The sequence below is a fragment of the Somniosus microcephalus genome, chromosome 11 (genome assembly GCF_052327205.1).
Source record: "Somniosus microcephalus isolate GS21.2 chromosome 11, FLI_Smic_1.0, whole genome shotgun sequence".
NCBI lineage: Eukaryota > Metazoa > Chordata > Chondrichthyes > Squaliformes > Somniosidae > Somniosus > Somniosus microcephalus.
Window position 1 is genome coordinate 212,121,726 of NC_140997.1, and position 26,570 is coordinate 212,148,295.

Consider the following 26,570-nt stretch of genomic DNA (forward strand, 5'->3'; position numbering starts at 1 on the left):
GGAAACGGGAGTACTCATCAACGATGTTGAGGAAGTACACATTACGGTCAGAGGACGGGAGGGGCCCCTTAAAGTCGATGCTCAGGCGCTCGAAGGGGCGGGTGGCCTTGATCAGGCTTGCTCGGTCCGGCCTATAGAAGTGCGGTTTGCACTCCGCACAGGTCTGGCAGTTCCTGGTCATGGTCCTGACCTCCTCGATGGAGTAGGTCAGGTTGCGGGCCTTAATGAAATGGTAGAGTCTGGTGACTCCGGGGTGGCAGAGCTGGTCGTGGAGGGTCTGAAGCCTATCGATATGCGCGCTGGCGCATGTCATTCGTGAAAGGGCATCAGGGGATTCGTTCAGCTTGCCTGGCCGGTACAAGATCTCATAATCGTAGGTGGAGAGCTCGATTCTCCATCTCAAAATCTTGTCATTCTTGATTTTGCCCTTCAGCTTGTTATTAAACATGAAAGCCACCGAACGCTGGTCGGTGAGGAGGGTAAATCGTTTGCCTGCCAGGTAGTGCCTCCAGCGCCGTACTGCCTCCACGATCGCCTGGGCCTCTTTCTCGACCGACGAATGTCGGATCTCGGGGCCCTGTAGGGTCCTTGAGAAGAAGGCCACTGGCCTCCCCTCCTGGTTTAGGGTGGCGGCTAAGGCGAAGTCGGATGCGTCGCTCTCCACCTGAAAGGGGATGGACTCGTCCACTGCGTGCATCGTGGCCTTGGCTATGTCTCCCTTAATGAGGGAGAAGGCCGCGCACGCCTCCTCCGTGAGGGGGAAGGAAGTGGCTTTCAGGAGGGGTCTGGCTTTGTCCGCGTAATTGGGTACCCATTGGGCATAGTAGGCGAAAAGCCCCAGGGTTCTCCTAAGTGCTTTAGGGCAGTGGGGGAGGGGTAGCTCCATGAGGGGGCGCATTCTTTCTGGGTCGGGGCCGATGATTCCGTTCTCCACTACGCAGCCGAGGATGGCAAGGCGCGTGGTGTTAAACACGCATTTCTCCTTATTGTAGGTGAGGTTCAGCCGTTGGGCCGTACGGAGGAATTTCTCCAGATTCGCGTCATGTTCCTGCCGGTCGCGGCCGCAGATAGTGACGTTATCTAGGTAGGGGAATGTAGCCTGCAGTTCGTTCTGGTCAACCATCTGGTCCATCTCCCTTTGGAAGACCGAGACCCCATTAGTGACACCGAAGGGGACCCTAAGGAAGTGGTATAGGCGCCCATTCGCCTCGAAGGCGGTATACTGGCGGTCCTCAGGGTGGATAGGGAGTTGGTGGTAGGCCGACTTCAGGTCGATGGTCGAGAATACTTTATACTGTGCAATCTGATTGACCATGTCAGATATGCGGGGGAGGGGGTATGCGTCCAGCTGGGTATATCTGTTTATGGTCTGGCTGTAGTCGATGACCAGGCGGTTTTTATCGCCGGTCTTTACGACTACGACCTGGGCACGCCAGGGGCTGCTGCTCCCCTCGATAATGCCCTCTTTCAGGAGGCGCCGCACCTCAGAGCTAATGAAGGCTCTGTCCCCGGCGCTATACCGCCTGCTCTTGGTAGCGACGGGTTTGCAGTCAGGGGTAAGGTTAGCAAACAGAGAGGGTGGCGGGACCTTGAGGGTGGAGAGGCTGCAGGTGTTACGCGGTGGGCGGTTTAACGTTTGCTGGTTGTTGACTGTGAGCGGGGGGAGGGGTCCACCGTATGCTAGGGTTACGCTTTGGAGGTGGGATTGGAAGTCCAGCCCTAGTAGGACGGCAGCGCAGAGATGGGGGAGGACGAGGAGTTTAAAGTTTTTATACTCCGTGCCCTTAACCGACAGGGTCACGACACAGTAGCCGCTGATGTCCGTGGCGTGGGACCTCGATGCCATCGAGATTCGGCTGCGTGTTGGTAGGACAGAGAGGGAGTAGTGGCTCACCGTGTCTGGGTGGATGAAGCTCTCCGTGCTTCCGCTGTCGAACAGGCAGGTCGTGGCGTGGCCGTTCACTTTGATGTCCATCATTGACTTGGACAGATGGTGCGGGCGGGCTTGGTCCAGGGTGACGGAAGCTAGTGTGTAGCTGAGCGAGTCGTTGTCATCTGCGGGCGAGGCGGTCGGGCGTGGTGAGTAAAATGGCGTCTCCCACGAGGTAGGGCCCCATGAGGCACTATTGGGGTCGGTTGCCTTAATCAAAGATGGCTGCCCCCATGACTCATGTGTGGGGATGCTGGCCTCAGTTGCCCTAAACAAAGATGGCCGCCCCCATGACTCATGTGTGGGGATGCTGGCCTCAGTTGCCCTAAACAAAGATGGCCGCCCCCATAGTTCGCATGCGGCACTGCTGGCCTCTGAGGATCCGCTCCTGCAGGCCTTGGAGAAGTGGCCTTTCTTCAGGCAGGTTTTACATATGGAGTTCTTGGCTGGGCAGCGCGACCTCGGGTGCTTCTCCTGGCCACAAAAAAAACAGCCGGCGGCCCGATCGCGGATGCCCGATGTCGGGGCCGGTGCCGGGGGTGGCGGGGCCGGTCGGGTCCGGGACGCCGACGCAGAGGTAGGTCCCGGGGGCGGCGCTGGGAAGGGTGCTGTGGTAGGGGTCGGGCCCGAGTCCCAGGGTCGCGAGCAGTACCTGGTGAATGCTTCCTGATCTTGGTGGGCCACTTCCAGGGAGATAGCGAGGGCTTCAGCTTTTTCCATGCTGAGGTCTTTAGCTTCCAGCAGTCTTTGCCGTGAGTACTCGGACCGTAGGCCTTTCAGGAATGCGTCGCGGATATTATCTTCAGTATTTTCGGCTGCCGACACCGATTTAAAGTCACAGTTCCTGGCGAGTGCATATAGCGCCTGTGAGAATTCGGCTACTGATTCTCCTGGCTGTTGCGGCCGTGATCTTAGGAGGTGCCTAGCGTACATGTAGTTTACCGGGGTCCGGTACTTCTGTTTCAGCAGGTTGATGGCGGTCTCGTAGGTAGTCATGTCCTCGATGAGAGTGTATACTCTCGGGCTCAGTTGTGCCTGCAGGACACTTAGTTTGGATGCCTGAGGGACGCTGGATTCTCTCAGGTATGATTCGAAGCAGACCAGCCAGTGTTTAAAGTCTGCGGCTGAGTTTGCTGCTCGTGGGTTCAGGTCCAGGTACGGCGGTCTGAGGGCTCGCAGCCAAGCTGGCTGGTGTGGCTGTGCTCCTGGGAGCTGCGCTGGTGGCTCCTCCGCCGGTTGTGACTCGTTGTCGGACATCATTAAATTTAGTCAATAAAATTGATATACCTATCAATTCCTCCAATAAAAGGCGAAGAGTTACGAAGGTGACTAAAGGTTTTTATTGACTAAATAACAGAGCCCACTCTCGTGGGTGATCCGATCCAAGCAGGAGGAATACCAGCCAGTCGCTTACCTTTATACCTGGCCTGGTGGGTGGAGCCAAGGCGGAGTCGGCAGTGGTCATCCCAGGTATAGCAGTGTGGCAAGAGGCGACCTCGTACCGTGATACAATAGTGGTCAGTGATACAGTTATAACGAACAGTGGTGAACAGTGCTAACTACTAACAGTGATACGATAGTGAACGTGGTTTACCACACTGATTCAGCCATGTTTAGTACTGCTATGGCTGGATGATTCTGCCCCTGAAGGGTCTGTGTGAAGTTTTCACGGTAGAGGACCCCTGGCCTATAGGACCTGTTTTGAGCAGCCCACTGACCTCTCCAGTAAGTACCCGAAGCGGGTATCGCTTTCATCCCCGGCCTCGTACAGGATGTCAGCAACCGCAAACCGACGCTTGGCCCCGGAGGCTCTTTGTCACCCAGCCGCCGTGTTGTCAAGGAGACGATGGCTAATCTCAGCGGGCAGGCACGCTCCGCTCGGCTCGCGAGTAACGGACAAGAGGAGAAGCCAGAGCTGAGACATCAACAGCATCAGTCTCACCGGCTCTCTACCAGCTCCAGTTTACCAACCTTAGCGACAGACTTCTTCAAAATGACTCCCCAGCGGGCAGAGTAAACGTACTGACTGGCTGCTGGGCTTTTGTGGAAGCCTCTTGGGATTCAGGTGACCCTGAACTTCCTTGTGCGGATTCAGCCATCTTTAGTGCTGCTATGGCTGGCTGATTCTGCACAATTTCTAAGAAAGACTTGCATTTATATAGCGCCTTTCATGACCACCAGACATCTCAAAGTGCTTTACAGCCAATTAAGTACTTTTGAAGTGAAGTAATTGTTGTAATGTGGGAAATGCAGCAGCCAATCTGCGCACGGCAAGCTCCCACAAACAGCAATGTGATAATGACCAGATAATCTGTTTTTGTTATGTTGGTTGAGGGATAAATATTGGCCAGGACACCGGGGATAATTCCCCTGCTCTTCTTCGAAATAGTGCCATGGGATCTTTTACGTCCACCCGAGAGAGCAGACTGTGTGTCGGTTTAAGGTCTCATCCGAAAGACAGCACCTCCGATACTGCAGCACTCCCTCAGCACTGCACTAGAGTGTCAGCCTACCTTTATGTGCTCAAGTCTCTGGAGTGGGACTTGAACCCACAAGACTCAGAGGCAAGTGTGCTACCAACTGAGCCACAGCTGACACAGAACAACTACTGTTGCTTGGGTGCTCTTCTTTGAATAATACCATAGGAGGTTTTAGATCCACCTGAACAGGCAGATCAGGTTTAATTTTACATTTTAGCTGAAAGATAAGTCTAAATTCAGGAAAATTCAGGGTTTTAAAACAGACTTCATCTATGTTACTTTAATAATGGTGTAACCTCGACCAGGATTTCCCTTCCTCGAGTTAACATTTTTCTGCTGTCCTTGTTCTTGTGTTTTCTCAGACACAAATACACAGTGAAGAAAAAGTTGTTCAACCACCGGCAACCATTCAGAACATATATCAAAATAAATAAGTAATGCTAAATTTCATGTGTAAAGCACACTTGTCACACACGCTGTATACAGCTAGGCTATGTTAGAAGGATTTGCTGCGTAAGGCCGTTTATAACATTTCAGTATGACAGCAATTTCATAGAGTCATAGATTTATACAGCACAGAAAGAGGCCCTTCGGCCCATCGTGTCCGTGCCAGCCATCAAGCCCTGTCTATTCGAATCCCATTTTCCAGCACTTGGTCCGTAGCCTTGTATGCTATTGCGCTTCAAGTGCTCATCTTAATGCTTCTTGAATGTTGTGAGGGTTCCTGCCTCTACCACCCTTTCAGGCAGTGAATTCCAGATTCCAACCTCCCTCTGGGTGAAAAAGTTTTTCCTCAAATCCCCTCTAAACCTCCTGCCTTGAAACTATGCCCCCTAGATATTGGCCCCTCTACTAAGGGGAAAAGTTCCTTTCTATCTACCCTATCTATGCCCCTCATAATTTTGTACACCTCAATCAGGTCCCCCCTCAGCCTTCTCTGCTCTAAGGAAAACAACCCCAGCCTGTCCAGTCTCTCTTCATAGCTGAAGCGCTCCAGCCCAGGTAACATACTGGTGAATCTCCTCTGCACCCTCTCCAATGCAATCACATCTCTCCTATAGGCTGGCGACCAGAACTGCACACAGTATTCCAGCTGTGGCCTAACTAGCATTTTGTACAGCTCCATCATGACCTCCCTCCTCTTATATTCTATGCCTCAGCTAATGAAGGCAAGTATCCCATATGCCCTTTTAACCACCTTATCTACCAATCCTGCTGCCTTCAGGGATCTATGTACATGCACACCAAGGTCCCTCTGATCCTCTGTCCTTCCTAGGGTCCTACCATTCATTGTGTATTCCCTTGCCTTGTTAGTCCTCCCAAAATGCATCACCTCACACTTTTCAGGGTTAAATTCCATTTGCCACTGTTCTGCCCATCTAACCATCCCGTCTATATCGTCCTGTAGCCTGAGGCTTCCCTCCACGCTATTTACCACTCCACCAATTTTTGTATCATCTGCGAACTTACTGATCATACCTCCTACATTCGTATCTAAATCATTAATGTACACTACAAACAGCAAAGGACCCAGCACCGATCCCTGCAGTAAACCACTGGACACAGGCTTCCAGTCACAAAAACAACCTACGACCATCACCCTCTGCCTCCTGCCACTAAGCCAAGTTTGGATCCAATGTGCCAAATTGCCCTGGATCCTATGGGCTCTTACCTTCTTGACCAGTCTCCCATGCGGGACTTTGTCAAAAGCCTTACTGAAGTCCATGTAGACTACATCAACTGCACTACCCTCATCCAAACACCTAGTCACCCCCTCGAAAAATTCAGTCAAATTGGTCAGACATGATCTCCCCCTGACAAAGCCATGCTGACTATCCCTGATTAATCCCTGCCTCTCCAAGTGGAGACTAATTCTGTCCCTCAGAATTTTTTACAATAATTTCCCTACCACTGATGTTAGGCTCACTGGCCTGTAATTCCCTGATTTATCCCTACTTCCCTTCTTGAATAATGGTACTACGTTAGCTGTCCTCCAGTCCTCTGGCATCTCCCCTGTGGCCAGAGAGGTTCTGAAAATTTGTGTCAGAGCCCCTGCAATCTCCTCCCTTGCCTCACACAGCAGCCTGGGATACATCCCGCCAGGGCCTGGGGATTTATCCACTTTTAAGCCCGCTAAAACTGCTAGTACCTCCTCCCTCTCAACACTAATTTGTTCAAGTATATCACAATCCCCCTGCCTGATTTCTATGCCTACATCACCCTTCTCCATAGTGAACACAGATACAAAATATTCATTTAAAACCTCACCTACATCTTCTGGCTCTACACACAGATTGCCACTTTGGTCCCTAATGGGCCCTACTATTTCCCTGGTTATCCTCTTGCCCTTAATATACTTATAATACACCTTGGGATTTTCCTTCATTTTGCCCACCAGTGTTTTTTCATGCGCCCTCTTCCCTCTCCTAATTTCTTTTTAAAGTACCCCCCTGCACTTTCTATACTCCTCTAGGGCTTCCACTGTTTTTAGTCCTTCGTATCTCCCAAAGCCTCCCTTTTTTTCCTAATCCATTCTTGTATATCCCTTGACATCCAGGGTTCCCTGAGCTTGTTGGTCCCACCCTTGACCTGTACGGGAACATGTTGGCATTGTACTCTCTATTTCCTTTCTGAAAGACTCCCATTGCTCTGATGTGGATTTTCCTGCAAGTAGCTGATCCCAGTCCATTTTGGCCAGATCCTGCCTTATCATATTAAAATCGGCCTTCCCCCAATTTAGAACCTTTATTTTCGGTCCATCTTTGTCCTTTTCCATGACTACCTTAAATCTCACCAAATTATGGTCACTGTCACCAAAATGCTCTCCTACTGACACATCTACCACTTGCCCGGCTACATTCCCTAGAATTAGGTCCAGTACCGCCCCCTCTCTTGTAGGACTTTCTACATGCTAGCTCAAAAAGCTCTCCTGGATGCACTTTAAGAATTCTGCACCCTCTAAGCCTTTCACACTCTGACTATCCCAGTTAATATTGGGGAAGTTGAAATCCCCTACTATTATTACCCTATTATTTCTACACTTCTCAGAGATTTGCCTACATATCTGTTCCTCTATCTCCCCCTGACTGTTTGGGGGCCTATAGTACACTCCCAGCAAAGTGCTTGCCCCCTTTTTGTTTTTAGGTTCTACCCATATGGCCTCATTAGAGGAACCTGTTAAGATATCATCCCTCCTTACAGCAGTAATTGACTCCTTGACTAATATTGCAACACCCCCTCCTCTTTTACACCCCCCTCTGTCTCGCCTAAAGATTCTATACCCCGGAATATTGAGCTACCAGTCCTGCCCCTCCCTCAACCATGTCTCGGTGATAACAACAATATCATACTCCCATGTGTTCATCAACACCTTCAATTCACCTGCCTTACTCGCAAGACTCCTTGCATTAAAATAAATGCCATCCAGCCTTGCCATACTCCCTTGTGCCGTAAAATATTTACTCTGTGTGGTAAACCACTTTTAGCATTCACTATCGTTACACTATGGTTATCACTGTTTATATCGTTACACTATGGTTATCACTGTTTACACTGTTGTATCACTACACAAGGTCACCTCTTGTCACGCTGTTATACCTGGGCTGACCACAGCTGACTCCGCCCATGGCTCCGCCTGCTTGCCCAGGTATAAAGGTGGTCGACTGGCTGGTATTCCTCCTTGTTGGATCCGATCACCCACGAGGGTGGGCTCTGTTATTTAGCCAATAAAAACCTATAGTTACTAACTTAACTCGTCGCTTTTCATGAACTGAATTGATAGGTATATCACTCTGTCTTCCAGGCTGATTTGTTTTTTCCTCTACATTTGGCTGTGCATCACCCCATACTATAGCTCCACTCCGTATCCCGCCTCCCCCCCCAAAAGTACTAGCAAACCTCCCCGCAAGGATGTTGGTCCCATTCCAGTTCAGGTCAACCCGTCTGACTTGTGCGGGTCCCACCTTCCCCAGAAGCAGACCCAGTGATCTAGGAAACTAAAGCCCTCCCTCCTGCACCAACTCTTTAGCCACGCATTCATCTGCTCTATCCGTCTATTCCTATACTCACTAGCACGTGGCACTGGGAGTAATCCAGAGATTACAACCTTTGAGGTCCTGCTTTTTAATCTGCTACCTAGCTCCCTAAATTCTTGTTGCAGGACCTCATCCCTCTTTCTACCCATGTCCTTGGTACCAACGTGAACCGCAACCTCTGACTGTTCGCCCTCCCCCTTCAGAATGCCCTGCAGCCGTTCAGTGACATCCTTGACCCTGGCACCAGGGAGGCAACATACCATCCTGGAGTCATGTCTGCGGCCACAGAAACGTCTATCTGTTCCCCTTACGATAGAATCCCCTATCACTATTGCTCTCCCACTCATTTTCCTCCCCTCCTGTGCAGCTGAGCCACTCGTAGTGCCACGGACTTGGCTCTTGCTGCATTCCCCTGAGAAACCATCTCCCCCCATCAGTATCCAAAACGGAAAATCTGTCGGAGAGGGAGATGGACCCAGGGGACTCCTGCACTACCTTCCTAGTTCTTTTACTCTGTCTGGCAGTCACCAATTTCCTGTCTGCCTGTGCACTCTTTACCTGTGGTGTGACCACCTCGTTAAATGTGCTATCCACGAAGATCTCAGCTTCGCTGATGCTCCACAGTGACTCCAGCCGCAGCTCCAGCTCTGAAACGCGGATTTCGAGTAGCTGCAGCTGGAGACACTTCCTGCACATGTGTTCGCCCTGGACACCTAAAGTGTCCCTGACTTCCAACATAGCACAGGAGGAGCACTCCACACAGCTGAGCTGCCCTGCCATGTCCTACCCTTAATTTACTCCCTTTACTTCCTTTAAATTAAAGAATATTAAATACACTAGGGACCTTACTTCCCTTTAAACTCTACTTACTCTAAACTAGAGACCTTACTTTGACTTTAACGACTGGACTGTAGAAATACTCACCAGGTCCTACTTACCAATCAGCTCCTTCATTGGCTGTGACGTCAGTTTAGCGGTTTTGCAGTTGTTGTTGTTTGACTGCTCCCTCTCTCGGACTCTTTCCTTGGTGTAAAGTAAGAACCAATTCCTACAGGGTGAAAAGTTAGGAAAAACAAAGACGAAGCAAGGGAGCTCCTCCTTCTACTCCTCACCTAATTCCCTGACTCACCCAACTAGCAACACTCTGTTTAAACCGCACTCAGTTTCACTTATAAGCTGCAGCTTGTATTTGTGCGCTTCTGCAGTATGGCCATACATGGTAAACACTCAAAGAGCTGTAAGATAAGAATGCTTTGATTGGGACAGCACTAGTAGAGTAACAGATTATGAGGAAAGATTTTGTGGCGCGCATACTTGGGGCAGTTACTTGGCATAAGAAGTCACTGCGTAGTCTTACCTTGGCAGCTTTCTCCAGGTCTGCCATCTTCTTTCAAACTTGGAACCAGGGCCTCAGGGATTCATAGCAGTATTCATCCTGTCAACTATTTCTTTCCAAGCTTGGTGCACAAGTCTTTTCTGTGGAGGGTGCACACCAGTGCCACATAGAATAGCTCTCCTTACTCTCACTCCCGGCAGCATGAATCTCAGTGCTGCATCAGTAAATTGAGAAGCCTCCATTGACCAGGAATTCTGCAGCTCACAGCACCTTCCCTTGTGTTGCAGACAAGAACACAGATATTTGGCTGCTGTAGTCCTTTAAATGATCATCAGCCACGAACATGCCATTATCAAGCCTACTGTGTGGTTGAGAGCAGAAACTGAGTAGAAAATACTTGCAAATCCTCAATATCAGGAATTAATGGTTTTGCAAGTGCAGTCCGACCTCAGTTTGTGCTTGAATGGGAATTTCCAGGTTAAAGATTCATCAATATTATAATTATTAAGAAAGATTGTGAAACTATTTAAATATTTCTTTTTCACAGGGTTTTTATGAAGAAGTGGCGAATCCCTTGCTTTTGGATATTGAATTACAATATCCAGGGAATGCCATTTCAGAATTAACTCTGGCTAATTTTAAACAGTATTACGATGGGTCTGAAATTGTAGTGGCTGGCAAGATTACAGACGATAATTTGGATTTACTCATAGCGGAGGTCTTTGCTCAAACTGTAAGTACTCTCTATCGGTTATTCCAAATCATTTATATACATTTTGGATCAATCATAGAATACAGTATTACAGTGCAGTAGGAAATTATTTCGCCCATTGTGCCTGTGCCAGCTCTTTGAAAGAGCTATCCACTTAATCCAATTTCTCTCCCCTTTTCTCAGACCTTTTCAAAATTGTTTTCTTTCAACTAAGTATCTACTTCCCTTTTAAATGATATTCTGATGGATTCTGCTTCCAGCACTTTTTCCGGGAGCTGTAAGGTTGTCCTAACAACCATCCTAACAAAAATCTCCTAGAATCATAGAATGATACAGCACAGAAGGCCCATCGTGCCTGTGACGGCTATTTGAAAGAACTATCCAATTAGTCCCTGCTCTCTCCTCATAGCCAAACAAATATTTCCTTTTCAAGTATACATCCAATTACCTTTTGAAAGTTATTATTGAATCTGCTTTCTACAAGAGGATTTGAGTATAAGAGTAAAGACGTCTTACTGCAATTATATAGGGCCCTGGTGAGACCACACCAGGAGTATTGTGTACAGTTTTGGTCTCCTTACCTAAGGAAGGATATGCTTGCCATAGAGGGAGTGCAACGAAGGTTAACCAGACTGGTTCCTGGGATGGGGGGATTGAGTAGACTCGGCCTATATTGTCTAGAGTTTAGAACAATGAGAGGTGATCTCATTGAAACATACAGAATTCTTACAGGGCTTGACAGGGTAGATGCAGGAAGGATGTTTCCCTTTGCTGGGGAGTCTACAACCAGTGGTCACAGTCTCAGAATAAGGGGTCGGCCATTTAGGACTGAGATGAGGAGAAATTTCTTCACTCAGAAGGTGGTGAATCTTTGGAATTCTCTACCCCAGAGGACTGTGGAGGCTCAGTCGTTAAGTATATTCAAGACAGAGATCAATAGATTTTTGAATATTAAGGGAATCAAGGGATATGGGAATAGTGCAGGAAAGTGGAGATAAGGTAGAAAATCAGCCATGATCTTATTGAATGGCGGAGCAGGCTCGAAGGGCCAAATGGCCTACGCCTGCTCCTATTTCTTATGCTCTTATGCTCTCCATCCTTTCAGACACTGCATTCCAGATCACAACAACTCACTGTGTAAAAAAATGTTATCCTCATGTTGTCTCTGGGTTTTTTTCCAATTCCTTTAAATGCGTGTGCTCTGGTTGCCAACCCTTTTGCCACTGGCAACAATTTTTCCTTACTCTATCAAAACCTTTCAACATTTTGACCACCTCTATCAAATATCCTCTTAACCTTCTCTGCTCTGAGAACAACTCTAGTCTCTCCACATAACTGAAGTATTTCATCCCTGGTAACATTCCAGTAAAGCTCCTCTGCATCCTTTCTAAGGCCTTGACATCCTTCCTAAAGTACGGTGCCCAGAATTGGACACAGTACTCCAGCTTGGGCCTAAACATTGTTCTCTAAAGGTTTAGCATAACTTCCTTGCTTTTGTACTCTATGGGCTCGAATTTCCAAGCCCCGTGGAGGTGGGTTTGGAGGCGGGAGTGGTGGGAAAATTGTAGAATCAGGGGGCAGGAACCCATCCTGCCCCTAACCTGCCTCCGTGCCAATGTCCCAGGAGGCGGGTATCCGACCTGTGCTGGGAGCCGCCTCCCTGAGGCGGGAAGGGGATTAGTGCCAATTAACTGCCTGTTAACAGGTAGTTAACAGGCAGATTTTTGCCTAATCCCTATTTTTAGCCCTGAAGTGTGGGCTTCCTGATGGCTCCAAACCACACCAAGTTAGCGAGGTGGACCGTTGGTCTGAAGGGGTTGGAGGGGTCGAGATGTCCATTGTGCAGGTGAGTGATGGGTGCATGTGTGCAGAGGTAAGTGTGTGAGGTAAGTGTAAAGTGTTTTAATAAGTTTTACTTACCTTTACTTTCTCCTGCAGGCTTCCTTCCTTCAGTTCTCGGGAGTCCCTGAGCTCACCGGCACAGAAAGCAGAATGGCCGCTGAACTGTCAAAAGCTGCAGCCTCTGCTTTCTGGTCTGGAGAGCTCTCTAACTGAGTCTGAGTAGAAGGACTCAAGTTAGAAGACAGATTGTCAGTGTTTGACAGCTTCACAGAGCTGTCAAACGCTGATTTTTCATCTGTCAAAAGCTCTTGACAGATGAAATGTCAATCACTGACATCGCCAGTAACCAGGTGTCCCTTAATTGGCCTGCTGAGCCCGCTGGGTGGGCTTAACAAGGTCAATCAAGGGAAAATAGCATGGGTTGGCCACAAGTTGATGGAGGCAGGACTACAACCCAAAAAGTGGGAGTCCCGCCTCCATCACATCCCCATTGACAAAATCCAGCCCTATGCCTCTATTTATACAGCCAAGGATCCCATATGCCTTTTTAACAGCCTTTTCAACTTGTCCTGCCACCTTCAAAGACTTATGTACATTCACCCCCCGATCTCTCTGTTCCTGCACCCCCTTTAAAATTGTGCCATTTAGTTTATATTGCCTCTCCTCATTCTTCCTACCATCACTACAATCACTACACATTTCTCAGCATTAAATTTCATCTGCCATGTGTCTGCCCATTTCACCAGTCTGTCTATGTCCTCCTGAAGTCTGTTATTATCCACCTCACTGTTTACTACATTTCTGAGTTGCGTGTCATCTGAAAACTTTGAAATTATGCCCTGTATACCCAAGTCCGGGTCATTAATATATATCAAAAAGAGCAGTGGTCCCAGCACCAACCCCTAGGAGAAACCTCTGCACATTTCTCTCCAGTTTGAAAAGTAACCATTCACCACGACTCTCTGCTTTCTGTCCTTTAGCCAATTTTGTATCCATGCAGCCACTGCCCCTTTAATCACATGGGCTTCAATTTTGCTAACAAGTCTAATATGTGGTACTTTATCAAACAACTGTTGAAAGTCCACATACACAGCATCAACCACACTACCCTCATCCACCATCTCCGTTACTTCATCAAAGAATTCAATCAAGTTAGTCAAACACGATTTGCCTTTAACTAATCCGTGCTGGCTTTTGTTTATTAACCCATATTTTTCCATGTCTCTAAATCATTGTCCCACCACTGACGTTAGGCTGATTGGGCTGTAATTGCTGGGTTTATCTCTCTTTTTTGAACAGGGATGTAACATTTGAAATCCTCCAGTCCTCTGGCAGCACTAAGGAGGATTGGAAGATTGTGGCCAAAGCCTCTGCAATTTCTATCCTTATTTCCCTCAGCAGCCTAAAATGCATCCCATCCAGACTGGGTATCTTTTCTACTTTGAGCGCTTTTTTACGTTTTCTACTTTCATCTTCCGTGAGTTGCCTGAAAATTTGCTCCTCTATCTCCTTCCCACTATTTGGTAGCTTACAGCAAGGGCTCTCAACCATGGGTCCCAGGCCCCCAGGGGTCCGTGAGAAGGTTTCAAGGGGTCCGCCATCCCCCGGTTGAGAACCCCTGGCCTATAGGATATATTTTGAGTGGTCCACAGACCTCCCCAGCAAGTATCCAAAGCAAGTATTGCTTTAGTCACCAGGCCCCGTCCTCCACAGGGCCAGAAACCGCTGCTTGGCCCCAAAGCCTCATGGTCATAGGTTCGTGTGTTGTCAAGGAGACGGCGTCCAGTGCCAGCGGGTGTGCTCCGCTCGGCTTGTTAGTAACAAACAAGAGGAAAAGCGAGAGCTGGTACGTCAACATCATCGGTAGCATCAGCACGCCATCTGCTCCAATGGCACTTCACCAACCTGAATGACATCTTACCAACATTAGCGACAGTCTATTACTGTAACTTTAGTGACAGTTTACCAACCTCAATGACAGTTTACCAACCTCAGTGACAGTTTACCAACCTCAGTGACAGCTTACCAACCACAGTGACAGTCTATTAATTTCAGTGACTGTCTATTAACTTTAGTGATAGTTTACTAACCTCAGTGACAGTTTACCAACCTCAGTGACAGTCTGCTAACTTCAATATAACTCTATCAACCTCGGCAGCAGTTTACTAACTTAAGCAGAACTCTACCAGCCTCGGTGACAGTCTCAACTTCAGCACCAGCAACAAGTTGCACATTAAGTAAGTAAAAAAAATAAAAAAAATATTTATGTTGAATTGTATAACGACTTTTTATACAGAAGAAATACTTGTGTTGTGTTACATGGAATTTTTATAATACGGGAGGGGGGCCTCAGAAGCAAAAAGGCTGAGAACCCCTGGCCTGTAGTATACACCCAGCAGCCTAATAGCTCCTGTATTGTTCCTTAATTCTAACCAAATAGATTCTGTCTTTGAACCCTCAAGTTCATCATTCCTTTTGAGTGCTGTAACAGCATCATTGATCAATACCACCCCCACTTCCTTTTTATCATGGTAGCCAGAAATATTAAGTGACCAATTGCTCCCTCTGTTTGGGCCAGGTCTCCATTATTGCCACAATATTGTAATCCCATGTGGCTACTTGTGCCTGCAGCTCACCAAGGTTATTTAGCACGATCCAGGCATTTACGCACATGCACTCTAAACCTATGTGAGAAATCTGGAACTTACGATCCGTCAAGGTACGCCTTGACGGACCATCCGAACCGCCTGAAAAATGAGTATTTCTGGCGCAGAATTGGGCTATTTGCCCAACAACTGCCCAGCTATTGCCCATGCAACTCTTACGGCTGGTAAAATCAAGTAAAGGTATATACAAGGCTTAAATAAAACATTTAAAAATCCAAAATTATGCTCATAAACTTTAAATGAGTTTATGCAAATATTGGCCTGGATTAAGATGTTTAAAATTATTTATCAAAAAATTGAATTTTTATTGAGGCTGGTGCAATGAATGTACTTATGAATAAAATTGCAATTCAGTACATTTATATTTATTAGAATTCTGTAGATTGTATAATTATTTGGGGATTCCATCAACGTAACTTCGGTTCCGTTGATAGACTGGAGAAGCTGGGGTTGTTCTTCTTGGAGTAGAGAAGACTGAGAGGAGATTTGATAGAGATGTTCAAAACTATGAGGGGTCTGGACAGAGTAGATAGAGAGAAACTGTTCCCATTGGAAGAAGGGTCAAGAACCAAAGGACACAGTTTTAAGGTAATTGGCAAAAGAACCAAAGGCGACGTAAGAAAAAACTCTTTCTGCAGCGAGTAGTTAAGATCTGGAATGCACTGCCTGAAAGGGTGGTGGAGGCAGATTCAATCACGGCTTTCAAAAGGGAGTTGGGTAAGTATCTGAAGGAAAGAAATTTGCATGGCTATGGGGAAAGGGCGGGGGAGTGGGACTAGCTGAGAGTCGGCATGGGCTCGTTGGGCTGAATGGCCTTCTTCCGTGCTGTAGCCATTCTATGATTCCATTGCATATCATTAGGGGATTCCCTTCGCAATAGATTGCAATGGAGTCCTCCTTTGTTATTGGAGGACCGGGCCCACGTGATCCCAGGGATGCTTCCGAACTACTTGCGTCCCTGGGATCTGTGGGCCTTTACGCTGCCATCCGCCTGGAGGGCTGAGACCGCAACTCTTCGCAGCCTGGGCACCAGAAGGTACTTTAGGAATTTTTTCGTGGTTCGGAGGTATGCCTCCAAACGTAATTTCTAGGCCATTGTGTCTCCGAAACCCAAGTCTAGACCATTTATTTAAAATGAAAAGAGCAATAGTCCCAACTCTGACTTCTGGAGAGCAGCACTTTTTATGTACCTCCCATCGGGAAAACATCTATTAACCATGACTCTCTGTTTTCTGTCCTTCAACCAGCATTGTTCAGTTGAAGATCGTACAGACTACTCCTGACTAGAACATAATCTTAAAGGAATCACTTGCATATAACATCTTTCACATGCTTAGGATATCTCAGATTATTTCAAATACTTTTGAAGTGTAGTTACTGTTGTTATGTAGGCAACCACGGCAGCTTATTTGCACACAGCAAGATCTCAAAACCAACAATGAGATCAACGACCAGTTAATCTGTTTCGGTAGTGTTGGTTGAGGGATAAATGTTGGCCAGGACAGTTATAAACTTCATATCAACACAAAATTGTAATAAAACACTATCTGTTCACATTATATATTTCATAAATCCTATCAGTTTTTGTTGTTCATAGCGATTAAAATAATTCACGTGGCATAGTGGTTAGCACTGTTGCCTCACAGCGCCAGGGACCCGGGTTCAAATCCGGCCTCGGGTGACTGTCTGTGTGGAGTTTGCACATTCTCCCTGTGTTTGCGTGGGTTTCCTCCGGGTGCTCCGGTTTCCTCCCACAGTCCAAAGATGTGTGGGTTAGGTTGATTGGCCATGATAAAAATTGGCCCTTAATGTTAGGGGGGATTAAATATGTGGGGTTACGGGGATAGGGCTTGGGTGGGATGGCTGTCAGTGCAGGGACCGGGTGCTAGGGTTGGGATGATCAGCCATGATCTCGTTGAATGGCGGAGCAGGCTCGAAGGGCCGAATGGCCTACCCCTGCTCCTATCTTCTATGTTTATGCCTAACACGTAATAATGAAATGTTACAAATGAACAATATCTTTAAAAACATAATTAACTGCAAATTGTGAGCTTATGTCATGGAACAAAGAACAAAGTGTAATTTATTTTCCCGATCTTTAACTACAAGTTTCAGCCTAACTCCTTAATTCTCCAACAGGCCAATGAAAAACTGACTCTAAAAGCTGAAGTGAAGATATCAGAAGTCGAAAATGTTACTCAACAACAGCAATACATTTTTGGTGCCTTTACTGAGCGACTGTGGGCTTATTTGACCATACATCAGCTCTTAGAGAAGCGGTAAAGTAGTAAGAGTTTGCTGTCTGAGAAATTGAAATATAAAATGTAGTTGATGTTCAAGCAAGTGATTGCTGGGCGTACAGAGCCGGTCCATCAACACCTGAAAGATAGGTTACTGTTTTGGTTGTTGATCCTTTGTTCCCCCTTTATCTTTACTAACTTTAGCTGTCACTGTTGCAAAATGGCTCTTAATCATTGTAGTCTTATTATCTGTTTTGCTTACTTGTAGACAAAAATCGTATAAACAGTTAAAAATGATGGCAGGAATGTTTGTTTACATGGCAGCACAAGCATTTACTGCATCAGATAACAATGTGTTACAAAATTAATTGCTCCCAATTGTTGCATTCAGGGTTTCTGCAGAAACAAATGAAAAGCAAAACCTAACGGACAGAATCCTGGAACTTTCACTCAAGTACAGCTTTGTAACACCATTAACATCAATGGTTGTCACAAAACCAGAGGGAAAAACGAATGACACCTTTGTGGCTGACAAACCATTGGAAGATGGTAATGTTTGAATAAAACTACTCTTTATTTTGCAATTCACATTCACCTTGTACATCAGTAAGCACATTGTGTGTAGGTTTGATTTTTCAAAAGCTAATTTTTTAATTAATTTGCAGATTTCAATAATCAATTAATTGTCAATTAAAATGATTTAAGGCCCATAATATTCATGTCAATTTTTTAATGATCTCTGCAGTCCCAAAAATAAAAGTAACTGTTCTGAAACAAAGTTCATCTTCAAAAAAAAATCAATACTTAAATTTTACAACTAATAACATTCTGTACAAATCGGTTGCGACCCTGCTCCCGGCTTCATCCCGCTCTGAGAGAATAATTTTCCGTTGATTGGGCTTGTTAAGCCCGCCCTGCGAGTTTCCCGGCCAACTAAAAGGAAGCGGGTTTGATGACATCATTTGATAACGCGTCATCAGCTGGTTTCCTTAAAGGGGCCATGTCCAAATTGAGGTGTTGCATACACTGAGAAGCACTGCACAAAGGTGCAGGGTGCACCCAGGCTGTCGGATGACTGCCTCCATATACTTATGGAGGGATCCGCAGCATGCAGGGAGGTTCTCTTCCCTTCCCATGGGCGGAAGAGACCTCCCCAGGAGATCAATGCAGCCTGGTTGCACATTGCACAGGAGGGCACAAGTAGGGATGTCGTCAGGAGGACCAAGCTGCAGTGGTGCAAGCTTTTCAATGCTTTCGGTAGATCACGAAATGTTACTGCCAAGCAACACTGAACCTCATCCTGCTGTGCCAATCATCACATCCACATCACTCTGCCTTCCCTACCCTACTCTTGCACATCCTTACACCATCCCTCTCTATCTACAGGATCACATCCCCATTTCACTAGCCACCCCTCACACTCACCCTCATCCTACTTCAAGCATACCAACTAACAACACACAAGAGTAGGCACTTGGGTGGTTTAGCCAATGTTCATGTGAAGTTTCTGGTAATGTGCTGTCAAATATTGAAACCTTTAATTTCTACACTTTGCTTTCTTGGACAGATTTGTGTGCATCTTTGGAAGTGGCTCAGTGAGTGTAGTGAATGGTGAGGCATAAGGATACCCCCCCTGCCCCCCGCAATGGTGATGAGTGTGAAAGGAATGGCTTGGTCATTGTAGGGATGCTTTATGGTGTTGGTGTGGGGTGGTGCTGTTGCGTCCGTGTGTTAATAGAGACACTGAAGGCAGGAGTTGGTTTCACAGGTGTTTACTGAACAAAGTCTGGAGGTGAACTAACTGATACAACACAATATACAGGCTTATATAGCCCGAGTGGCCATTACCGGCATTACAGTACACAGGGGGCTCTTAAAGGCACATACACTACAATTCCTCCCCTGTTAGCCAACCAGTACATAATATTTTAAGTAATCATTAATTACATGTTACAAGAACAATAATCTACACATTGCTGCAGTTAATCAATTATAAGTAAGCCTCTCTGGAGGCTTCCTGACTTGGTCCGGATAACGCCTCGGTGGTGTAGTAGTTTCTGGTGGTGTAGTAGGTTCTTTTGGCAAGGCTGATTCGGCTTGAATGCCAATGTCAGGTTCATCGGGTTCCAGTATCACCGGATCGGAGGTAGATACTATGGGTATCTCTACTTCATCATTAGGCGTATAGAGTTGTGGTGTAGGTTGTCCCTTTTTGGATGACTCTATGATTTGGTCAGCATGGCGCCTTATTATGCTTTCTCCAATGTCCACGGTATACATCAGCGGTCCTAGTCGTGTGCAGATAGTTCCAGGCTGCCATTTCTCGGTACGGTAGTCCCGGGCCAAAACTTGTTAACCTATCTGGAAGGTTCTAGTTGGCCTTTCATTCATGCCTTGAAATTGCCGGTTCTCCACGTCCCTTCTGATGTTTGGCTTGATCAAATCCAGCCGGCATCTTAGGCTTCTATTGAAGAACATCATGGCGGGAGTTTGGTTTGTAACCATATGTGTTGCATTCCTGTATGCAAACAAGAAGTTATCCACCTTATGCTGAAGTTTTATGTCTTCATTGCCCATGGCCTTTATGGCCTTCACAGATCACAGTCACAGAATCACAGAAACCCCACAGTGCAGATAGAGGCCATTTCGGCCCATCAAGCCTGCACCGACACATATCCCACCCGATCCCCGTAACCCCTACATCAACACATATCCCACCCTATCCCCGTAACCCCACTAACACTAAGGGTCAATTTATCATAGCCAATCAACCTAACCCGCACACCTTTGGACTGTGGGAGGAAACCGGAGCACCCGGAGGAAACCCACGCAAACACGGGGAGAATGTGCAAACTCCACACAGACAGTCACCCGAGGCCGGATTCGAACCCGGGTCCCTGGCACTGTGAGGCAACAGTGCTAACCATTGGTGGCGGGATGGTATGGGGTGGACGTGTAGTACTTAACCCCATTGTTTTTTAAGAACTTCCTGAATTCTTCGGACACAAATTGCGGTCCATTATCAGAACAGATCTGTTCAGGCAGCCCATTCCTGGCAAATATGGTCCTTAATACTGTGATGGTTTTTTCCGTGGTGGTGGAGGATGTTAAGTCCGTGAATGATTGAGACACGGACTAGCAGGAGAGAAAACAAAATGATCTTTACTGGTGGAAGGCATAAACGAATCGAAACAACAGAGGCTCTCTAGCGCCTTTTATACAGGGGTGGTCACTGCCGGTACTGCAGTCTGAGACCAGTTATTCTCTTAAAGGTACATACACAACAATTCCTCCCCTTTTAGATAAACAGTACATAACATTCATTTAACAACTAATGATAACGAATTACAATCACAATTACTGTTGCTAGATACATTGGTTAAGTTTAAGCAATTATAAGTTCAGTCTTTGAGGAGGCTTCCTGATTCTGTCTGGATAACACCTCTTTGGGGTATCAGGTTCTTCTGGCAATGTTGAGTCAGAATCAATGTCGTTGTTTGGTTCATCTGCTTCCAATATTACCGGGTCTGCGGTAGCTGCAATTGGAACGTCGATTTCATTACCAGGTGTATCAGATCGTGGTGTGGAGTTGATGTTTTCCAGTGACTCTAGAATCTGGTCAGCATGTCATCTTACAATGCTCTCCCCAACGTCCACGGTATACATGAGAGGTCCTTGTCGTGTACAAATCGTTCCTGGCTGCCATTTCTCAGTGCGGTAGTCCCGGGCCAAAACTGGTTGACCTATCTTAAAACTCCTGGTCGGCCTTGCATTCATATTCTGAAACTGCCTGTTCTCCACATCTCTTCGGACGTTTGGCTTAACCAAATCCAAGCGGCAACGTAGTCTTCGATTGAAGAACATCATGGCTGGAGTTTGGTTGGTAACCGCATGTGTCGCATTCCGGTAGGCAAACAAGAAGTTGTCCACCTTGTGTTGTAGGGGTATATCTTCATTACACATTGCCTTGATAGCCTTCTTGAATGTTTGGACAAACCTCTCGGCCAATCCATTAGTGGCTGGATGATATGGGACAGATGTGTAATGCTTAACACCATTGTTCTTTAAGAACCTCCGGAACTCTTCAGACACAAACTGTGGTCCATTGTCAGAGCAAATCTGTTCAGGCAGCCCATTCCTGGCGAATATGGTTCGTAAAACTGTGATAGTTTTTTCCATGGTGGTTGAGGACATTTTTATTACCTCTGGCCACTTTGAATGTGCATCCACCGCAATTAAAAACATCGAGTCCATGAAGGGACCAGCAAAATCAATGTGCACCCTTTGCCATGGAGATGAGGGCCACTCCCATGGATGCAGAGGAGCTTGTGGTGGGGCGTTTTGGACCTTCTGGCATCCTGCACAGCTCTTGGTCATCTCTTCGATTTCTCTATCGATTCCCGGCCACCACACAAACGCTCTGGCTAAGCTCTTCATTTTTACCCCACCCAGATGACCCTCATGAAGCTCATTGAGCACTCTATCCGTCAACTTAGGTGGAATTACTACTCTGGATCCACACATCAAGGTTCCTCTGCACACTGACAGCTGTTCTCTTCTCGGCGAGAATGCTGGCAGCAGTGGTTCGCCATGTGCTGGCCATCCCTTCACCGTTAAATCATAGACCCGTGATAGTGTCGGGTCATTCCGTGTTTCCTTTTCTATGTTTGCATTCGTCACAGGGAGACATTCGACTATGGTCGAGTGGAATAACTCCATTGGATCCACTGCAAGGTCTTCTTCTTCCACCGTCGGCAACGGTAGACGTGACAATCCATCAGCATTTCCATGCTGTTTAGTTCCTTTGTACTCGATGTCATATTGGTGTGCCCCTAGAAAAAGGGACCATCTCTGCAGCCGTTGTGCTGTCATTATCGGCACGCCCTTCTGAGGGTTGAAAATGGAGACAAGAGGTTGATGATCGGTTAGTAGAGTAAATTTTTGACCGTGCAGATAGTGATTGAACTTCTTCACCCCCCACACTAGGCTGAGGGCCTCTCTGTCAATCTGGGCGTAGTTACGCTCGGCAGAAGTTAACGAGCGTGACGCAAAAGCTATCGGCCTCTCCGAACCATCAAGGAATTTATGTGACAGCACCGCCCCAATGCCGTAGGGAGACGCATCACACGCCAGCCTGATTGGCAGTGCTGGGTTGTAGTGAGCCAATACTTCCTTTGAAGTGATTAAGTCCTTACTCTTCTGAAAAGCACGCTTACAATCATCGCTCCATTTCCATGCTACCCCCGTTCGTAGCAGGGCGTTCAGTGGGTGCAGAATTGTCGACAATTTCGGCAAAAACTTATGATAGTAATTCACCAACCCGAGGAATGACCTCAGCTGTGACACATTTTCAGGCGCTGGGGCCTTAACAACCGCTTCAATTTTGTCAGGGGACTTATGTAACCCCTCTTCATCAATCACGTGGCCACAATACGATATCTGTTTCTTAAAAAATTCGCACTTGGGGCGGTTGGCTCACAGCCCATATTCCCGTAGTCTAGTGAGCACCTGTTCTAGGTTGTTAAGGTGTTCACTGTCATCTTCACCTGTTACAAGGATGTCGTCCAAGTAACACTGAGTCCCCGGAATCCCTTGCAGGACTTGTTCCATCGCTCTTTGCCATATCGCCGGAGCCGATGCTACTCCGAATACCAATCGATGATACTGGTAAAGACCTTTGTGAGTGTTGATCGTGAGATACTTCCTAGAGGACTCTTCAACCTCCATCTGCAAATATGCTTGTGCTAGGTCAATTTTTGTAAAACGCTTCCCTCCAGACAGCGAGGCGAAGATGTCTTCTATCCTTGGAAGAGGATATTATACTGTGCGAAGGACAGGGTTCACCGTCACCTTGAAATCCCCACAGATGCGAATCTTCCTTGGCTCTCCGGACTTATTGGTTAACGTTTTCTTCATGACAGGAACGATGGGTGTCGCCCACTCGCTCCAGTCGACCTTAGACAACACGCCCGCCTTCTCCAGATTCTCCAGCTCTGCCTCGACGGCTGGGCGCATTGCATATGGTACCGGTCTCGCTTTGAAAAACTTGGGAACTGCATTCTCTTCTATTTTTATCAAGGCGGTTACGCCTTTAAGCGTGCCCAGTTCTTGTTGAAATACCTCTTTGGCGTTAGCTAAGATTGTTGACAATCGTCCAGGAGTGACGTCTTCATCTTTTTTACCGTCCACCGTCATTGCATGAATGGAATGCCAATCTAAGTTTATCTTCCTGATCCATTCCCGTCCCAATAACGGTGGTCCACCATTTGGCAGTATGTAGAGATACAATTTCCGTATTTTCTTGCCATTGTATTCGACAGGCACCCTTATTTTTCCTCTGGGGTATACTTTTTGCCCCGTATACGTCGTCAAGACGATGGATGTCTCTCTCAAGGGTATGTGTGAAAAAGCCGCTCGTAGTCTCGTCGATTCATGACGGTTAGCGCTGATTCTGTATCCAATTCCATTTTAACTTGGGACCCTGCTATCGTGAGAGTGACCCAAATGGTTCGGTGATCCTCTTTTGCGATTACATTGTGAAGTTTGAGACAGCTTAGTCTTCTGTTTCCGGATTCACTATCGCTCATCTGGTCTTCGGAACCACTGTCCGTCATCTTTTGTACTTTCTTGTACGGTTCCTTAGTAGCCTTTTTGTTGTCGCTGGTCTTCTTCCCAGACCTACAAACTCGTGCAATGTGTCCAATCTTCCCGCATTGTCTGCATATTTTGTCTTTGGACCAGCAGTCCTTCTGGTCATGGTTAGTTCTGCCGCAGCGATAACATTTTGCAAATCCCCGTGTCATTTCGTGGGTGCCGTATTCCTGTGGTTTTTGTTGAATTTCTGCAGCTCCCCTGGCTGCTGCTTCATACGATACTGCCACGCTGAAAGCCTTATCTAGCGTCAGCTCTTTTTCTGCGAGTAACTTCTTCTGTGTTCCTTCACTCAGGAGTCCACAGACAAATTTGTCCCGTAGGGTATCTGCCAGTCCTGCTCCGAACTGGCAGTGCTTTGATAGCTTGTGTAGTTCCATAAGATACTCAGCATTGCTCTCATCTTTGTGCTGAGTTCTCCTGTGGAATTTAAATCTTTCTGCTATCAGGGGTTTAGGTGCTCCTGTAGAACAGCAACAATTTCGTTAAAACTCTTCGCCTTCGGTTTGGCTGGAGTAATCAGGTCCCGCAATAGGCCGTACGTTCTAGCGCCCATTAAGTTTAACAATATCGATGCCTTTTTCCCCTCCGCTATATCGTTTGCCTCAAAATATACCTCGACTCTTTCCACATACATGGTCCAATCCTCTAATGTATTATCAAAAGCAGTGATACAGCCAGTCTTCGGCATCTTGCAAATCTAAAATGGCGCTTCCCGCGCTTTGCCTTCTTCTCCGATTTAACAAAATGGCGCCTCCCGCGCTTTTCCTTATTCCCCGCTGTTGTTAGCGCTGCTTTCCACGGTTTCTTGCGCGTATTCTTTTTCTTTTATTATTTTCCCGTCGTGGAGCGGACCCTCTGGGACACTTCCCTCCCTCTTCTGAGGTCCGAACGCTGCCCAGCTTCGAAATTCCGGCCGCGCCCTGTATGCTCCACCCTCTCTCTCTCTCTCCTTGCTTCCCGACTCGCTGCCCGGCCCCGTTGCAGCCCAGGAAGGATCAGAGCACTACCTGCCACCAGCCCGATTAGCTGGGAAACCACGGACCGAGGAACCCAGCCTGGCTCTGGACAGTGCATCAACCGCGATTAACAACATTGAGTCCATAAATGGACCAGCAAAGTCGATGTGTACCCTTTGCCATGGAGATGAGGGCCACTCCCATGGATGTAGAGGGGCTTGTGGTGGAGCGTTTTGGACCTTCTGGCATCCTAGGCAGCTCTTGGTCATTTCTTCGATGTCTCCATCGATACCTGGCCACCATACAAACGCCCTGGCTAGGTTCTTCATTTTCACTCCACCCAGATGCCCCTCGTGAAGCTCCTTTAGAACTTTATCCTGGAGTTTGGGTGGAATCACCACTCTGGATCCACACATCAAGGTTCCTCGGCACACTGACAGCTGTTCTCTTCTTTACGAGAATGCTGGCAACAGTGGTTCGCCATGTGCTGGCCATCCCTTCACTGTTAAATCGTAGACTCGTGAGAGAGTTGGGTCATTTCTAGTTTCCCTTTCAATGGCAGAATTTGTTACTGGTAGACATTCGACTATGGTAGAGTGGAAAATCTCCACTGGGTCTACGGTAGGTGCCTCTTCTACCGTTGGCAACGGTAGGCACGATAAACCGTCAGCATTCCCATGCTGTTTTGACCCTTTGTATTCTATGTTATATTGGTGTGCCCCTAAAAAAAAGGACCACCTCTGTAGCCTTTGCGCTGTCATAATGGGAACACCCTTTTTAGGGTTGAATATGGAGATGAGGGGTTGATGGTCAGTCAACAAGGTAAATTTTTGTCCGTGTAGGTAATGGTTGAATTTCTTCACTCCCCAGACCAGGCTGAGTGCTTCTCTGTCGATTTGGGCATAGTTATGCTCAGCTGAGTTCAATGAGCGTGACGCAAAAGCTATCAGCCGTTCCGAGCCATCAGGGAATCTATGCGATAATACCACTCCTACGCCGTAAAGGGATGCATCGCACGCCAGTCTGATTGGCAGTGATGGGTTGTAATGAGCCAAAACTTCTTTGGACGTGATTAAGTCTTTGCATTTATGAAAGGCACGTTTACAGTCTTCGCTCCATTTCCAAATTACTCCTGTTTGTAGCAGTTCATTAAGAGGGTGCAGAAGAGTTGATAAGTTCGGTAAAAATTTATGATAGTAATTTATTAATCCCAGGAACGACCTTAATTGTGAAACATTTTCAGGTGCTGGGGCTTTTATGACCGCTTCAATTTTTTCAGGTGACTTATGCAATCCTTCCTTATTAATTATGTGGCCACAATATGATATTTGATTCTGGAAAAATTCGCACTTGGGGCAATTTGCTCATAGGCCCCGTTCTCTCAGCCTAGTGAGCACCTGCTCCAAATTGGCAAGGTGCTTGTTGTCGTTTTCTCCTGTTACAAGGATGTCGTCTAGGTAGCATTGAGTCCCCGGAATCCCTTGGAGGACTTGCTCCATAGCTCTTTGCCAGATAGCTGGAGCGGATGCTACTCCGAAAACCAGTCGATTGTACTGGTACAGGCCTTTGTGTGTATTTATCGTGAGATACTTTTTAGAGGCCTCTTCAACCTCCATCTGTAGATATGCCTGTGCCAAGTCAATTTTGGTGAAACGTTTCCCTCTGGATAGTGAGGCGAAAATATCTTCTATCCTCGGAAGAGGATACTGTACCGTGTGAA

General features: G+C 47.0%; 1 protein-coding gene across 6 annotated transcripts in view; it reads left to right on the top strand.

Moving 5' to 3' along the window:
- The window catches only part of LOC147111195 (inter-alpha-trypsin inhibitor heavy chain H3-like), a 219,260-nt gene that overhangs the window by 54,483 nt on the left and 138,207 nt on the right, over window positions 1–26,570 (top strand). For all 6 annotated transcript variants that reach the window (XM_086001845.1, XM_086001849.1, XM_086001848.1 and 3 more), the window contains 3 exons: window positions 10,328–10,513; window positions 17,140–17,279; window positions 17,632–17,789. In XM_086001845.1, the coding sequence (XP_085857971.1) occupies window positions 10,328–10,513; window positions 17,140–17,279; window positions 17,632–17,789 (484 nt within the window). The remainder of the gene's footprint in view (window positions 1–10,327; window positions 10,514–17,139; window positions 17,280–17,631; window positions 17,790–26,570) is intronic.